Genomic DNA, 18,787 nt, shown 5'->3' with positions numbered 1-18,787 from the left:
CTTTGCATATATTGCAGCAAGCTCTATCATTAGTACTCTGGATATTTTGAGAAATAGAACCAGATTGTCTTGTTATGCCTCCCTTCCTTTCTGGCAGGCTCCACAGATAAAAATAACCAAATAATGTTCAAGAATCTGTTATAACGAAAGCTGTTACAATACATTCAGTAATTACCATTCTTACATCTACCGTAGCAGAAGTTGTAGCTAAAACTTGTTCATGGAAACCGTATGTGTCACGGAACATCTGCCTCACATGAAACAAAACCAGAGTTCTCTTGAAATAACATTTTCAGAAAAGTTGAGGGCTCTTTTGTCATGATCAGCAGACAACAACATTCTAATAATAGCAAGTTTATAAGGGTCAGTTTAATAAGAATAGTTTAAAAGGGAGCCCAGTAATTTTTCTCTGAGTGATTTGACCTCCTTGTTTGCCAGAGCGTAAGATTTCACCTAAGGTAGTGCAAGTCACTCTGCAGCTGCTTGGGCCTTTTTTTGAGACTAACCTGATTTTTGATATTGACTGGTGCTCCCACGTAGTTACTGTCTTTTAAATCAGTAAGTTATACTCAAGGTTAAGAAAGCAGTCTGGGAAGTTGTATAGATCAGTTTTGAGGGTTTGGAATTATGGTCAACTATTAGGTCATTCCAGTTCCCATAAAACAGAAGGCAGGGCAGGTAACTGAGGGAGTTGCCAGCAAACAGGAGACAACTTGACCAAAGAAATGATATAGTGATATATTAAGTGATAAAAGCTCAGTACATTGAAAGTCTTCTGCAAGGCAATTATTCTGTAGCTCACTTTGATGTTTCTTCCCTCATTCTGATAATTAACTGAAGGATTGATGTATACAAAAAGAAGATGCCCCTTTGAATTTTGCATAAACTGAAAGACAGTCTTGTGTTTTGGAATGTGGTATTTATCCAGAAGAGAAGAGTATCAATCTTTTCAGTGATGGTAAAGTACAGGTCAGTAAACTCCCCACCCACCCCACCACAACATTCATCCGTGGAGAGAAGAAAAGAAACAGGAAGTCAGTTAGTTCTTAACTACATGAATAGATAAATCGTCTTTATTAGTGAATTTCTCTTTGTGAATTCTTTTTACCTCCTTGCTACATAATAGAGAAATATTTAGTTTGCTTGCAAATTGGAAAAGTGGTGTTGTTTTACATATTTCGTGTCAGTGTCTAGAGAAAGAGAGAAACAAATGTTTTTCTAAAGCAAAATATTTGAACTGCTATAATATGCTTGGTAGGCTGTGTGTACTTTTAAAGCTACTGTAAGAAACAATAACCAAATGAGAAACTTATTGCTTTACTGTACTCAGGAAACAGCAAACTGTTCAAAACTCTACTAAAGTTTTGATTTTGGTAGTTTATGTATCTGTTTTCTATTTCCATCAACATATAATGTAGGCTGAGATTTAGAAGACACTGTCTCTGTGAACTGTTTTGACGCTATAGAAAATTCTTTAAGTTGCATTGCAACTAATTAATTTCTGGGGGTTTATCACTGCAAAATACTGTAAAATCAATAGTGGGTTCAAATGACTGATTTGAGAGCATCTGGAATGTTTTGAAGGCCTTTCTATTTTCTTCTAAAAAGAACAGAAAATTATATTTAATTTTTTATGTAAAATAAAAAAGAAACAGATAATTTTGCATGGATTATTTTGAACCCTTTCAATGGTAGAGTGAGATAATGAGGAGAAAAATTACTTGTCTCAAGCTGGCAGGGAGTGTATCTGGACTGGCTCTATTTTAGTGCAGCTCAAATTCTAACATAAGAAAATTGCAGAAATTTACAATTCAAAGTGTTTCATCAGGGAGAAATCTACAGAATGTTTTGACACTCATTTAGAAATTCAGCATGAAGATGGATGTCTCATGAAATTTGCAGCTGCTGGTTGAATTTATATTTCCATAAAGGCCATAAACAGTAGCAGCCTGCAGGGGAAGTAGGGGAAAAAATGACAAAAATTGTGAGGTTAGCATTTTTTCCTCAGCCTTATAGTAGCAAATTACTTGTAGTAAGGTCTTATACTGACCAGGATTAAAGAGAAATATAGGCAGCCAGAAGGGAAAGATTTTTCAGTTTAATTGATTTGAACTAGGAATGTCTGAATTTTGATATTGAAATACACATTTAGTCATCTGTACATATGTAAAATGCAACTGCAAATCAAAAGTATCCTTAAACTGAAAAATAAGATTCTTACTGGTAATTATAGAATATTTATCATAGAAGTAATTTGATTTTATAATAAATTCCCAGGATAAAAAAATGAATGGTATTGAAATACGCTAAAGTAGGTTGTCTCTTAAGGGTGAAAATCTCATCTTTACTTTCTCCCTCTCATTCATACGCACACACAGACAGGAGAGGATGTGTAAGATCTGAATTTATTTTTCTAAATAACAAGTCTCATTTTATTGATCATTTAAAAAACAACATACATTCACAAAAATAAATCCATGTTGTCAAAACAATTAGTAAGAAATGACATTGAGACAAATGCTGTAACTTAAGTTTCTATATGCATTACTTTAGCATTCTTTTAATTTTTTTTAAATCATATACTAATTATGGTTACAATTTATTTCGTATTTTTTATTTCAATACATTTTTAACAAATGACCAATGTTCTACTAAATAGCATATGTAACATATGCATAATAAAGATATGTGGAAAAGCACACTAGAAGTTTATTTTAAGTATAAACACAAAAGTAAAGAAAAATATAATGACTGATAAACATAAAAAAACCTTTATCATATGTGAAGTTCAAACTAATGAGTCAGAAATGTTTAGAAACTTGTTTCTGAACTTTTTGAGATTTCTAATTTTAAGCATCTCTCTTTGAGCCCTCACATCTTTTAAACAAATTAGGGAACGAAAGTGGAATCATGGGGAGATTTTTTTTTTTTGCCTATTAACTATCTACCAACTTCTTCTTAAGGATTATGAGGTTGAAATGCTATTATAATAATTAATATAAATCACAAAGGAGGAGGCATATCCTCTGTTTTTTATAACGGAAATGACAGTTTTGAATTCAAGATGTATAGGCCCATCATGTTATAGATACAGAGTTGTCTTCAAGCCCTTTTCAGTAATTTTTTCTTTCTAAAGTGGAAATAAGGCAGAATTTGCTTATGGGGTGAGGTATTCAAGTTCAGTTAGTTTACCTGAGTAAAAAATTAAACTTTCAAGTTGGAAAAAAGTGATAACCTACAGTTATTGAAACTTGCTGCCGCAATATATATCTGCTATGTACTATTGGGATTTTGAAGCACAGGAATTTTCTGTGGTAGCATTTTGAGTTTTGAGTTCAATGTATCATGCTTCTTTCCCAGGCCAGGCGATGTTCATGTTCTTCATTTTGTTTTATGTCATGGTTTGAGATAGCCCCAAAATCCAATTCCCTAGCTCCATTCCCCCTCCCACATCTCAACCTAATGTGAGATGGGTTTTTCCAGACAAAACACACCAGACTCAAAGTGGGGGAAAGGGAATATATTACAATGACTGTACAAATAAATACCATATCACATTATACACACGATCACAACTATCTCTACCATGACATTTCCGTAACAATTTTTTTTCCATCTCAGATTAGTTCTTTGGGATTGGTTAAAGCTCAGTCCAAGTGAAAGGTCTGTGTATTCAAATAGAAACTTCAGAACTGTTTTAAAAAAAACATGCGTAAAATATCGGGATGCAAAAGATGGTTGCCAGATCCCGCTCTTTGGCTGCCAGGCCTATGGTTATATTGTCAGCTGGGCAGCAGTGCCCTTGGGTGCAGTAGCATTATTTGTTATGCTGGGGTCTGTGCTATCATGACCCTTTAGGGTGCTATTTTCTGAGATCTGAGGGAAAGGAGTCCCTGTTACCCCTTCACGTGGTTGTGTTGACCCTGACTGCCTCATCTCACAGGACTTAGCCATGAGATTATTTATAAAGTACAAAACTTCTTGCTTGACCCAGATCTATGATGAAATGGAAAATACCTTCTCTTTTGGCAACCGTGGCAGACTCTACTGTTATGTACATTTATTTCAGTCTTTGTTAGGTATTTTATTTCCTTGAGCTTTCAGTATTTTCTTTATTGTAGCAGGCTGCACTTCACAAACATCCCTACAAACTATTTACCTGTTCAGGGTCATGCTGTAGTCACTTATCCTGTCTTATTGAAATTGCTTCTTCTTTTTTCAAGGAAGAACTTTTGCTCTTTGCTTAGATCCCCCTGATCTTGCCTAACTGGCTGTCCCTCTGAATCCATGCTAACCTATTCCCTTTTATCAGCCTTCCTTTCAAAATGGCATTTTGGTTGTCATCAGCTTAGCTAAAAATGTCAATGAAGTGCCAGGTAGACTGCTAGGTTCCCACAGACTTCCTGGGAAGTCTGCATCAAGTTTTGGCTCTGTCCTTTGCACATGTACACCCCTGTCCCGCCAGTACCTTTTCTTCCTGAGCTTTCACAACAGTGTTTCTTGTGTTCTTCCTAAAGCTGTATTTTAACCCATGAAGAGTAGCATTTCCCCTGCTGGATGACCCAAGAGGCTTTTCTGAACACAATATATGCATTCAGCGTGTCTCCTGATTGACTGTGACATTTGCAGAGGGGTCAGGAGCTTAGTCTTGTTCTACTCTGATTCTCAACAACACCATCAACTTCAGAGCCATGTTGCCATGTTTAGAGGGGGACCACTTCCACCTTTTTGCAGTGCCTGAAATATTGGGACCTCTGTTCATTCACATCTTGCTCAGATGTGAAGTTTGCAAGAGTTTTTGTGTAATTACTTTGTAGATGTGAACAAGCAACTTAACTACAGCAGGAGTTTATTTGTTGTGTTCTATTGATATATCTGCATCCCAGTTTTTCATCTGAGTCTGTGTTTGTGAGACTTCTGTTAGTGAAAGGAAGAGGTGGGGTTGTATACATGTATTCACACAGACGCCTTTTGTTATGTTCTTAAAATGTGCTGTCTTGTAGTATAAGTGCAGCTTCAAAGACTGATTTTGTAATTCATATAATAAAATGAGTGGCATATAAATTTTTTGATAAAGAGTAATTTTTTAAGGGTGTTAGGATATGCATATACATGAAGTAGGTAATACATTTCACAGACTTTAGCTGACTTTTCTGCAGAAGTTGTAGTCTTGTGTTAACTGTGGCTGAAATACATGAGCATTCTTCCCTAACCTCTGCAAAAGAAAGGAAACACAGTAAAATAGCAGTACCAGTATTCTTTAATCCTTCAAGTGCTATGCACAGTATTAGCTGTAATTGTCTTCAGACCTTGTATAAGACTGAATTTCCTTTACAAATCTCACACCTGAAATCCTTTTGTAAAATTCATTAAGATGTACTAAAGATCAAAAATAGCATTAGTCGTTTGAGAATATATGTACAGTTAGTTGTAATAATTCCTTTTATTCTGGAAAATGGAAATGGAAAATGGAAAAGTGGTAAATGAGCGTTTGGAAATGATTTATAATTGAAATGTAATTAATCATCCAGACCAGTCCATAACACTGCTGTGTTTGGTCATATTGCTTAATAGGTGTTCTTCACAGCTGTGACTTTCTTTCCATTTTGTTTACCATTCGTACTGTTGCTGTCATTTGCTCATTTCTCTTCCCTGTGTGGCTGCCTTTTTGTTCATCTTCCTGCATTATGTTTTTATTTATAAGAGTACAGGTTATTGTGCACTTTCTATCTGCTTGCTAAATTCCCTTTGTATGTGGTAAGTTCCCATTTTAAGCTGTTTTTCATACATTTTAAAAATATTCATTACTTCATTCTTGAATTTATTCACATTTTGACAGTAATTGGTAGGAAACTGTGTCTTGAATCACATAGACCAAAAGAAATCAAAAGAACAGTTGGGAGAAAGCTTCTGCATGCCAGAGCACTGAGCATCCATCAGCTCTCCAAGGAACTGTCATTTGTACTAATATCATTTACATTTTCATTTTGAAAACAAAAAGAATGTTGAATAATTCTGGTAAGCTTATTGTAGATCCATTTACAGAACAGAGGTTCTTTGTAAAGACATAGTATCTGTTTGGCTTCATAGATGAGAGCAAGGACTGGGAACTGATGGTGGTGCATCCTGCTGCCAGATTAAGAGAGCTTAGCGACTAGAATCACAATGGACATTTAGCAGAGGGATTTTGTGTGTCCATTGAAGGAAACTGCTTCTCAGTAAAATGGTATTTAATTAACTACCACAGTCTCAGATACAGCAGGTTTTCAAAACATAAGGTTTGTGTGAACATATTTAAACACTATGGGCACTGATCCCCAAGAATGTTGCTGTCACTGTCAGCTGGCAATTCTTTTAGGAATTGTGATGCTTGTATTGCATGTATGTCTTTTTCTTTGATGGAGCATGTTCCCAAAAATGGAAGCAATCGCCCTGGCTTCGTTTCAACAGAAATATGAAGAAACATATCCTCTTTTGGAATGAAAATAATACTTGCAGACAAGCTCTGTAAAGCCAAATGTATTGTTGTTAAGATGTAAATATAAATAGCAAAATGGAAACAAGATTTTTGACCCCGAGTGCCTAGTCCTTAGTTTTTTGGGACTTGCTGATTCAGCACTTAACAAGTTTAATATTGCTTGATCCTGCATCACTGTAAAAATGGAAATCACTGATCCTGATTATTTTGAGGTTAGTAGAAATCAGAACCGTAGGACAAAGCAGTCTGGGGCCTCGCTTGCTGGTCTTAAAAGTTGAAATGAGTTTCTGTTATGATTTTACAAAGCCTAAAGCATTTTGCATGACTTCAAGTGTATGAATTATTGGAGAAAATATAATTATGTCTGTGAGTGATAGATGTTAGGTGCAAATATTTAACTTCTTATATTTTGTATTGATGTATTGTATTGAATAAATATAATGAACTAATGGAAGTTATTAATTTGTCACTCAGCAAAAGTTAATTAACCTCCTAGAATCTAAATTTGGAAAAAATAAAATCGTAATTTTGAGGGAAAAAGGTATTATTTTTAAATATTTACTTATTTTCTAAGGTGAAAATAATTATTACAGAAACATTGGAATTCTGACCACAAGGTAACATGAAGACAGACTCCCTCAGCTAAAAGTCTATGCAAAAGAAGGATATCAGCTTTCACAAATTAATGTTCACCTTTAAAGGGGTTCTTTTTTCAATGTCTTCACACTTAACCTTTTTTCCTGCTTCTCCAGGGAAGATGAGAACTTCATATCTTGCTCTGAAGGTGATGGGCTTCTCCTGCAGCTTATAGAAAAGTAATTTATGTTTGTTACCTCTAGAGAAGTAGTTCTTCTTTTCTTTGCCTGAAGAACTACTCATAGTCCCATTGCTTTGCTAACTTAAGTACTTCACATATAGCAAAAGCTAGTTTGTTTGGTGGTTACCAAACAGGAAAGAAATGGGGCATCTGTTCCATGAGTGTTTTAAGATAACTGCTGAAAAAAAACTTTAGAAACCCTTGGTTTGAGTAGGTGATGTTTATGTCGTGTTACTGACAATGAAATGACATGCTGTTAGTAAGCGAAGTACAATATAGTCTCTTCAAAGTACATACACTTCACTAAATAGGTATGCTTTGGAAATGCTTGTTTCATCTTGAAGTTTACAGCAGTGCTGTGCAACTGGAATTTAGGCCATTTGTCATAAATTCACAAAGGCTGCATATGCAGTCTATGCATTTAAAAAAAAGGTCTTTAATTAATAGAGTGTTTCTTCCATGAACTCTTACCATGCAGACATAGCAAATCAGCAAGCTAAAAGAGTCCTGGTCCTGAGTTCTCCTGAACATCTGATATTCAGTTTGAGGTAGCTCCATGCATGCGTGTGTGAGGGGAATCCTGTTTCCATCTGCTGACTGCAAAACATGCTGATATTTTCTAGTCAGCAGGGGCTCTTGCTCACTTTAGGTACCAAAAACATCCCATTCCCTGTTGATGGTCCCATTTCTCCTTTCACTGATCATATGTGCCACAGTCTATTCTAACTGTACGTGTTAAACAAAGTTGTTTGAAGGTTATCAGGAAACCTTTTCCAAATAACAGTTTTGTAAACAGTGGAAATCAGTCTAGGGCTCCTGAAGGTCTTTAAAATAGTGTGTATATATTTTTTTATTTTTTTTAAGAAGTTGATATCAGAACAGTAATGATTTGGTTGTACAACAGAACAGTTTTAGAACTCATTATTTATTTTCATCTTAAATGGGTTTTTCTAAATGTAAATATGTATATTTACATTTAGAATAATGGGAATACCCTGAATATTTTGTCTGTAGAAGAGAGGCTCTTCCTTAGAAGATACTGAAAAATAAAATATTAATTTTATAATATCTGTGCATGTCTACGATTAACCATGTTTTTTATTGTGCAAATATAACCTAGTTTCTAATCTTCTTAGGCTATAGATAAGGCTGTAGAAATTTAGAAACTAATTCATTAATTCATTTGCTACCCATTCACATTTCAATTAGTATTTCTTGGCTGGCTTTGACTACCCCTTTGTCATGCCAGCAGACTGTGTAACTTCTGCTAAATGCCTTTATTTTCGAGCTTTTTTACAAATTCACTTCAGTCATGACACATTGATTTTCAGATTGTGACGGAAAGGTTTGGAGAAAATATGCGCAATAAGAAAGTATATAACTCTAACATATGTAAATGCTATCTCATTTGCTGAAAGATCTGTCAATTACTTAAGACTTCTTGGCCATTTTGCCTGCTTGTAACTCCTGCAAATGTGCATTTGACTAGTTCAGTGTTTTGTGTAAATGATTTTGTATCTGATTATTCTATGTGAATATTCTGTACATCTGATAAATTCTTTCTGAAGTAATCTTCTGTTTGTTTTAGGAGTTATTGGCTGTTAGTCTTTGAATATACTGTGTTATATTTATAATCCCAACTTGAAGTATTAATGGTTCTTCAACGTTTCTAAGATCAGTGATCACATGAAAATGAGGTTAAACTGTTCTTACTTGTAACTGTTTCATATGTATGCTCTTACAAGTGAAGTTTCTTGTGTTGCTGTAGCAAAGATCTCAGTATTTATCTGAAAACATGGGAACAAATAATTATGAAGCAAACCAGTCAATACAGTCAATCTTTAGCAGGAAAAAACACTTCCCTAAACTATAAAAGGTTTTAATTACATCTGAAGAGGCCTCGGTGTGATCTTCAGTAGAAAAGTCTACATAAATTATTTGACAGTGGTGGTCTGCCAAAAAAACCCTGGGGAACAAGGCAAATCAGACAGTTGAAGTTTAATTAGTGTTGTGTGTGCATCACGAATGCAGAGAGGCTTAAAAGCCACCAGAACTATTCCAAATAACGTTTTGGGAAATAATTTCTGAGTTTGGCTCTACTGTGTGATTTGACTGTGGGATCTGGAGAATGAATTTTTGCATGTTTTATGAAAGCTTGCGGCGGAATAAGAGGTGGACTATTTTTGTTAAAAACACGAGTCACAAGTTGTGGTAGCAGTTAGAAAAATACACTTCATTAATTTTCCATATGTCAATTTATTCAGACAGTGTAGTACTCAAGTTATAGACAGTTTTTTAAAAGGTACTGTTCTAACAGTAAAATCTAGTAACTTTCCAACATGGAGAAGAGTGGTAATCCTGAGACTTGTATAGGATCAGACCTAATTAGACACCTCTTCAGCTTTTCTCGAGATCTTCTGTATGAGAAGAAAGTAATTTTGTAGTTTTGCTTTGTAGATAAATAGTTTATGAAATTAAATTATCCATGATATTGTTGGAAAAAATATATTAAAGCAAGTGTATGAAGTATAGTATTATCAGCATGTAGGAGTTATATGCTTATAAAACAAATGAGTATCAATCATATATCTCTCAGCACTGATTAAAAATATCTAATCTTGAGGATGTAGGTATGCTACACTATATTCTTTGCCTGATGGCATTTCTTGAAAAAATAAAAATGTTGCATTGCTTAAAAATAAGATGTAAAACTAAAAAAGGTACTTCGAAAAAGAACTGCAGTTTCTATACAAGTTCTTATTTTACTGTATTAAATACTTAATAATGAATAATAGTGTGAAGTTTAACTATTAATCAGAGATGGGTGAAATCTAAGTCCTAACTGGTATCAGTTTTAAAATAACTTCCGTTGAAGTACTTGTTGAAAGCATACTGAAGGAATGAACTGCATTAATCACTTCATTATGAAATAAAATGTTTTATGGAGATATTACTTTGTGTTTCCTCAAAATGTCAAATTTCTCCATATCAGCTTGCCAGGAAGGGAAAAAGCTGGTAGAAGAAGCCTGGGGAATGTTGTAAGGTTTTTTTTCCCTATGAGGAATGGCAGCCTTGCATATCTTTCCAGTACCTGCTAATTTAAAAAGCAAATTAAAATACTCTTTCTCTACAGAGTAGCTTAATATCTGACAATCAGTCTGCTGTGTACTACCTTACAGTTTGAACGTTTTATTCTTTTTCTTTGACAGTAGTAGAACCAGATGTAGATTCAGATTCCCCGCAGTGGCTCCCCTTTCAGTATACTGAGTGTTCGCTATCAGACTGCTACCTACTGGTTTTTGGTTTTTAGCAGAGAAAATATTTAGTTTGCAGGCATGTGTGGAAAAGCTGACATGCATGAGGCAGTTAGCGGTGATTGGAGACGATGTGGCCCGACTGATTTGCAAAGCTAACCAGTGAACTTTCAGTGCTATTTTTTGTCATTAATAATCCAAGTCAACTGTAGAACATGGAAGCTTTTCTTGAAGTTACTGAAATCAAACATTTCATATTGACATCTAAATGGGAATAATTTTCTCAGTATTTTAATCTTTCATTTTTATCCTGTATATATCATTACACTCATGTAAATAAATACAGTTCTTTCAAAACAGTAATATGATCAGCAATTATAAATTTATATGGAAATTTATATGGAAATATGTAATTGACTTTTTCTTTCTTTTTTCTGCTATAGGGAGGATTATACCAGAAAGAAGATTTGTAGAAGCAGTAAATCGTGAAGCATATCAGTATCAAATGGGTGACTTTCCAACAGAATGGGAAGGTAAATCCTGAATATATTGGGTTTATTTCAAGATAATTTTTGCCATTGAATATAGACTGTATTTTTAATGGAATGTCCGACTATGTGAATAGGTTAGTTGTTATCTTTCATTTTAAGTAATGCAGGCTTTTATTTAACTGCATAACCATTATGAATTCTTAAAGTAACCTCTTTAAAAGCAGGATAAATTTTGTTTAGGAAGTCAGTACTTAGTAAAAGTAAAGCCTATATGGTCATGATTTACTCCTGTTAAATGCGAAGATATTTGTTCCAGAGAGGGGTATGATTAAATAACCATACATAATGTGTTAAACCTCTGTATTATGTCTTCACTGTGCTGTTTATTTGTAGGACAGTTGAATTATTGGTGGCACAGTGATGGGGCTTGCTTTTTTTTTTATGGTAATATTTGTTTTCATATGGTTTTCCTTGCACAATCTAGTAGGGAGTTGTAGAACCTGTTAATAATTAGCCATTTTATCCCACTGCTACTGATTAAAATCTAGTCTGAAAATTTGGGGCATAATAAAAAAAAAAATCAGGGAAGTTAGAGCATTTCCTTAGGATTAGCTGATCAGTCTTAAACAATCAAGAAATCCAGGAATTGTTTTTCATTTGTGATTTTGTCATCAAATTGAAAGAATTCACAGAGGAAAGGAAAATTTGCACTGTGCAGATCAGGTAATAGTCTTTTCCCCTTAAGTATTTCTCCTGGTTTCAGCCGAGGATGGGGTTAATTTTTTACAACAGCCAGGAGGGGATGTGGCTGAGGGGACGTGGGCAGACCCTAATGTTATTCTATACCACCTCACCTCATCACCGGGCAGGGGGGAAGTAACTCTGGCTTCTGAGAATAAGGGCATGGCTTCTGGTTGGGAAAAAACCTGGGCACATCTGTTGGGTCATTGAGCATTTTACATGTAAATCACCCTCTCTTTTGTACACTTTTGTTATTGATATTGTTGCTGTTACTGTTCATTTTCTTGTCTCATTGCTGTTTCCAGTAAATTGTTGTTATTTCAACCTATGATCTTTACCTTCTGGGCCTCCTGTTCACCTCTCCGGCCACTCAAGGGGCAAGGAGGATGGCAGAGAGAGAGGGAGAGGGAGCAAGCAGCAGTGTGATTTGGAGAGTCTCTTTGGGAGAACTAAATTGGAGAGTACCATTCCACCACAGTACTGAATTTCTCTAGGAAGAAGAAATACATGCATGTTTTTTCCCCCTGTGCATTCATTGAACAGAATGGGTGTGTAGTGCATGCTTCAGAGAGAGAAAGTATGGGAATTCCAGAAAAAAGGTTAACCCGTATTTTTTTGACCAGTGTCAATTTAAACATCACAAAGTTTTGTGGACATATAATTTTTAAAAACCAAAATTGGTACTTCTGCTGTGGGTATAGAGGCTGCTCAAAGAACTATTATGCTTTTGCTACCTATTGGGGTGTGAGTTGGGGATGTAGGATACTCTGAATTTCAGTTCATCACTACTTCTTTTCTGCCTCCTGTAAAAGAAAAATTCTCAACGAGTAAAAAATGGGAAAGAACAGAAAGTGTAAATAGTTTAAATAATACTATAGAGGCTACTTTATCTGAGTGGGAACAATTTAATTCAAGATTTTTAGACATGCTTTGCTGAAAGGTTCATTACATTTCTGTCCCTATTCTTCCCTCTTTAAGACTGGTCTAGAAGTTTCCCAGGCCAATGGGACCTGTACTGAACTTTCACTCTATATATTTTGTCAAGACTCTTGAAAATATCCCAGTGTATTCTTTCTGTGGGTGTTCACTTTATAATCCATGCTGTCATGGATGCTGATCATTCCAGCAAATAGCCTGAGGCTTTGCAGAAGGAGTTCTAAAATGCTTGATGTTTCCTCTGAACAATAGAAGATGAATATAAGGTTAGAAGGTTGTACAGTATTTCTTACTTCTGTTTTCTCTTTACTCTTGGACTCTCTGCTGGGCACGTGCTTACATCTCCAGGGGCCTCCTCTCCAAACCCTGTGTATGTACTTTGACATCCATGGCCTCTCCACCACAGTTTTGGCTGACTCAGCAATAGCAGTCTCCTTGCCTATCCTTCTCAGGCTTTTCACTTTAAGGACTGTGCTGAAGTTTCTGTTGCCTTATCTCCTCTCCTTTTTCTTGGGATCTGTGGGATCACTTATGGATAATTCTTAATGACCACCTGATTTAAAAGCTCCCTTTCCTTCTCCATGTTACCCTACGTCACACTGTATGAATTAGAAAAAGAAACCTCTTGTGACCTAAATTAATAAAAGTACCATCCCTGGAAATACTTAGGGGCATGAGTTGTCTGAGGGGAACTTGCACAGAACCAGGGACAAGGGATAGTGTAAGGAGTGGGAACAGGCTGTAGTGAAATTTGAAGAGGGTCTTGGTTACATCTCATTGTATACCTAAGACATTCAACTTGGACAGCTGGTCTGATTTTGGTGGTGTGTTTATGAAGTTATAAACACATAATACGGTAACAGAGATCAAGTAGAAAGCAATAAAACAAGTGCATAAACCAATCATCCAGATTACAGACTCTGGAGAGGATGTTTATGTATTATTCTTGGGAGCTTACTGAATATAGCAACAAGGGTTTACTCCTGAAGAACTTGTCTAGAATTTTTCTCCTAAAGCTGTTAGTTTTAAGTGCTGTGCAGGATTAAATTTCCTACATTCTCAGACCTGTGAATTTTACAAAAGTTTTGAAATGTCCATTAAGGCTTTCATAAAACTGAAACACAATCCCATGTGCTATCCTTAGTATTAGCTCTTTGTACACATAAAATTCAGTTAATTTGTATTGTAAAAATGTAAAAGTGTATTTCCTTTTGTACTATAGTTTTGAATTTAGAATGCAATCCATATGTATATAATATAAATATTGCCTGTTTTTGTTCAGGCGAAGCCTACATTTTACTACAAAGTGGGAGTGCCTACTTTTCCCTAGGCATGTATGGATGCACACAATAGATAACTGTTCTGTATGCTAGTTCTGAATGTTCACCCACTGTAGAATGTGTAATTTACCTCCTCAGGACATGTCAATAGTGCTCCTGAGAGGAGAGTTTTACATACTACAGAGATTGCATGCTTCATGCAGCATATTTTGCCATCTACTCTTAGTAACTCTTTTTTTTTTTTCCTGGTAATATTTAGTGATTAATGGGAGTCTTAATTTGCATGTTCACTTTCACAGTCATTACAGTGTGTTATCTGCCAGTAGGAGTCTTAAAGTTCAATGAAAATCTCATGCATACTAATAGGAATGCAAATGATTGCTGATGAAAGAATGCAAAGGTGTTGAGGTAGGAAATGTCCAGCTGTCTTGCAAAATTCCTTTTAGACAAAGGTAGCATTAAAATGCATACAGAATGCAGGAAGTGCCATCCAGATAAAATTAGAAACAGCAGTTTTAAATGGAGTCAATGAATCATTTTGCCAAAGCTTTGCAGTGCAGGGAAGCACTTTGGTTGCACTCAGTACATACATGTTACCTTCTCTATCAGGTTTAAAACATCTTGACTGTCAATGGTGAAGGCATTTCATTTTGTTAGCTTGGGGAATGGGAGTGTTCATGTGGAAATTTTTTCCAACTATAACTGTCACTGGATATTTGTCTGTTAAGTATATGCATGTGTGCATATTTTGCCCAAATAATGCATAATAAAGCACCTACCTACCTACCTTGTTTCCATCAACAAATATTTGACTGTGGTATAAATCTGTTCAGTAATTTAAACCTGCATGACCAAAAATATAATGAAAGTTGTAAAAAAAGATGTGAGAGCTTTTTCATTACTCAAGTGTATACACTGACTATGTTTTCCAAAGAGAATGCAAAATGTCTTAATTTCAATGTATCGTTTACTTGGATTTTGTTAAAGCTAGTGCAACCTCAGTAGTAAATGGCTGGTTATATTTTTGTATACATTCATTCTTCCTTTGTTATCATGAATTTCTCGTATGCCTGAGCTATGTGGTGTTGGTGCTTTTTTGAACCATGTGTTGGGTGCTCAAAATTTTATTGATAACTTAAAAATTTGAATGGCTTTTTAAATTTTTTCTGTCTGAAAGAGAACCACCTGAAAACTGGTGGAGATTGAATATATTAGAGTCCTCCTGTTCTGCTTCCCAAAGATCGAGGAATGATCAGGTGAATTATTAGTAAAATATATTGCTTTTGAAAGACTGATAAAACTGTTACATGCTAAAGTTCAGTATATTAAAATGTACTGAATTCAGATGATGTTTTCTTTGCTTTTAATCTTGTAATGTATCTTGAACTGTGCTTTATGTAGAATATTTGTGTGATGTATTTGCACAGAGGAATATGATATATTAAAACTAATTAGCTTGATTTTATGGGTATAAAAAGATTTTAGTAAGTTTTCTTACTGTGTTTCTCCCTCAGCTATGTTGCAGTGAAGAAATCTTTCATTAAATAATGATTTTTCTAATGCAGTTCATTAAAGATGTTAAAATTAATTCACCTCTAGTAATTTGGGAAATGGTATCAATATTTGTGCCATCAAGTTTTATTTACAAAAAGATTTGTACTCCTGACATTTATTAGAAAAAAGGAAGGTTGATAGCTTCTATAAAACTGTGCATTCAAGTGTTTGCTATAACTGGAAAGAAAAAATAGCACAATATTAAACTGTGTGCATTATTTATGTATTTAAATAGATGCAGTCTGATTATAGAATGTTTGATACAAGAAATCTTCCTAAATATATAGTTTATTTTATTGCTTTTGAGTGTTGGTACTAATTGAGAACCCCTAATGACTTAAAATGTGTTGTGTAATGCTCCTTGCTTCACAACTTCTGTTCAAAGGAGGTATGACATTGTGTTACCCTTCACTGTTCTGTTTGCGGCTTGTTGAACTGAGGTAGATAAGCAAATGATAAAATCTTTTGCTAGAAGTATTCCGTTCATCTGAAAATTATTAATCAAATAACTACTAAAAGTCGCAGCTTCTATTGAAAGAAAATCTATTGTAAGGGTTATATTTCAGCAGTAGTTTCTAACTGCAGCTTAATTTTTGTAGGATTTTAAATTTTTTCTTTAATGCTCAGTAATTGTAATCAGGTGAAGTTAAAATGCAGCTGGTGTTTTAAGAAAATACTGGCAACTTTAAAAAAATATTTTTATGTGCTAAGAGCTGTGGGACTGAAAACAGTGGTACTGTCCTTCCAGAGGTCAGAAGCAAGGCATGGCAAGGTAGAAGATAATACTTTGTTGGAAGTAATCTGTTAAATTTTGATGGTTTAAAACTTAATTTTTTATGAAGCATTTTAAACTACAACTTTTCCTTTTTTTCCCTCCAGCTCTATCTTTATTGATTAGTGCCTGGTATACATACTTTACTATACTTGAAATCTCTACTACTTTCTTGCTTTTCTGGATGATGCTGGAACTGTTGCTGAGTATGGACAAAGTAAAGTTCTGTCAGAAGGAAAATCTTATGTGATAAGATTTTCTCCAATAGCATTGTTCATTATTTTTACAAAGAGTGTCTGCAAGAGTATCTGCTGAGAAGTGGCAGTCTCAGTTTAAGTCTCTGATTTTGCCAGATTTTGCATTTTGAAATCCTTGGAGAATATAAATGTTTGAAAGAGCTACAGGTACATGCAAAATGTCCTCTAATTCTATAGATTTAATAGAAAGGCACTTAGTTTTATTTTGAATTACCTTAATGGGCTGTTTTTCATTCCTTTAACATAGAACATTTGCGGAAAGGGTGATGTAGTCTGTTCAGAGCTGAGTTACTTCCCCACAATGGCAAATTTGGGTCTCTTTTTTGTTAGGACCTCTGAGAAGAGCTGGCAGGGACTGCTTTAAAGGAAAGTAGTTTGAGAATGTTATTTAAAAGTACACATCTTCAGGAAGCGTCAACTGATAGACAAGAACCAAAAATAATACCTTGCTTCATATCATTACAGGTATTTTAACATTAACCTTTACCATTAATCAAGGGTGTTGGCCTTGTCATCATGGCTAAATTCCAAGCTATGTCATGCCATTTCATCTCTCTTAAATTGGTATTATGTTAATTGGAAGCTATTCCTCCTAAAACCAGTTTCATACTGCTGCTGAAGCAGAGTGGTGTTAGTGTTTCACCTTTTATGTAATTGCATTTTCAGTAACAAGTTGATGTTATGGCTCTGTGCAAGTTTTAATGTTTTTGACTTGTCTGACTCATTCCCTGGTTCCCCTCAAAATATAGCACAGATGGTATTAGAAAATTAAAATTTCGAATAGTTCCCTCTTAAAGTGTTTCTGAAACTTTATAGGTGAGGCCGTAAATTTGATTAGGTGATAACAAAGTGTCATTTTTGCTCTAATTTTCAAGCACAGTAACAAAAATCTTAATTATCCAAACAAACAGATGAAATAACATTTTGCCGTATCTCAGCACCTGGAACTGGCTTTCCTTATGTTTATCATTCTCTTTATTACTGGCCACTTGTATTCTGCTACTCATTAATCTGAAAAATATGACCAGAAAAGACAAACATCACTGAAATTTCCACCCCAGAACCTGCCAATTGTGTAGATTGAAAAGGCATGAAAAAATGTGACAGTAGTGATATTTCTAAAGAGTGATGAATATTATCTTGCTCAAGTCAGGTAATTTCTCTAAATAATGCCAGTAATAGTTGGAGCTATTTCATATAATCATAAACTGAATAAAGTGAGACCTGACAGAGCCTGCAGGAGGGTCTCTGGTTTGCTGCCTCCTGTCAGTCCCCGCTGACATCCGTGGTAGTGATGGGAGTGGGCATATGTCTATTGGTTTTGCTTCAGAAAGGCTGAGCCACGGGACAATTGTCATTGCCACTGACTCCATTCCTCATCTATCTTTTCCAGCATTAATTGACTGAGATGATGGGATCCTTCCCTCAGTCACAGTACCTGCCCCTCTGTGCAGTGGATAATCCCGCACAGTCACAGGATGTACTGCAGTCCAGGCTCTGCAGCCCCTCAGTCAGGTTTGGGGCTGTGCCTTTCATGCCCGTAAAGGAATTCTACTTGGCACTAACATAAAAAGGTTTTTTGCTTTAAGAATGCCAGAAGCATATACAAGAGTCCATTTTCTCCGGAGTGGTTTAAGGCTGTACATACTTTTCAACAGTCAGCTTGTCATTTTCAGGGTGAATCTCAACAACAGGCCTGTGCAATGAGCCCTGCTTTTTAAGCCTTGTTTTGACAGCCAAGATGGAATGTAAACTGTGTCCAAGCTCTCCACAGAGAGGTGACACCATTCCGCACAGCCTCCTTCTTTGAAGACTGAGAGTACTGACACAGGAAATAACATCTTCTGTCTACATTTTGGGAAATGACATGGTTTGCCAGGTTGTGTCAAATTTTATTGTAATTTTTTCGTAACTGTTTATTTTCTGCTACAAATTTGTCATAAGTTTGAGTTTTAATATTCTGCAATCTCTGAAATAATCCATTTGATTTTTTTTTCAGCATGGATAAGAAAAAAAAGAAAGGATCCACCCACCATTGAGGTGAGAAGAAATGTCTTTAAATTTTCAATTGTTATAATGAAGCTACAATAATTAATTTATAGTGGACTCTTCTCTGCAGTAACTTGACCCTTTTGGGGAAGAATTTAGTATGTTCCTTGCCTAATTGATGAAATTATACACAGACTAGATATCTAACACTTAGAAAA

General features: G+C 35.2%; 1 protein-coding gene across 1 annotated transcript in view; it reads left to right on the top strand.

Moving 5' to 3' along the window:
- Positions 1-18,787, top strand: part of NDUFAF2 (NADH:ubiquinone oxidoreductase complex assembly factor 2) — a 48,624-nt gene that overhangs the window by 15,911 nt on the left and 13,926 nt on the right. Inside the window, exons 2-3 of the mRNA XM_051788331.1 lie at positions 10,993-11,082; positions 18,580-18,620. Of these exons, the coding sequence (XP_051644291.1) occupies positions 10,993-11,082; positions 18,580-18,620 (131 nt within the window). The remainder of the gene's footprint in view (positions 1-10,992; positions 11,083-18,579; positions 18,621-18,787) is intronic.

Source organism: Manacus candei, unplaced genomic scaffold, assembly GCF_025592945.1.
Source record: "Manacus candei isolate 608988 ecotype Guabito, Panama unplaced genomic scaffold, ASM2559294v1 h1tg000024l, whole genome shotgun sequence".
Lineage (NCBI taxonomy): Eukaryota > Metazoa > Chordata > Aves > Passeriformes > Pipridae > Manacus > Manacus candei.
Note: the sequence above shows the minus strand (reverse complement) of the source record. Positions and strands in the feature narration are given on the sequence as shown.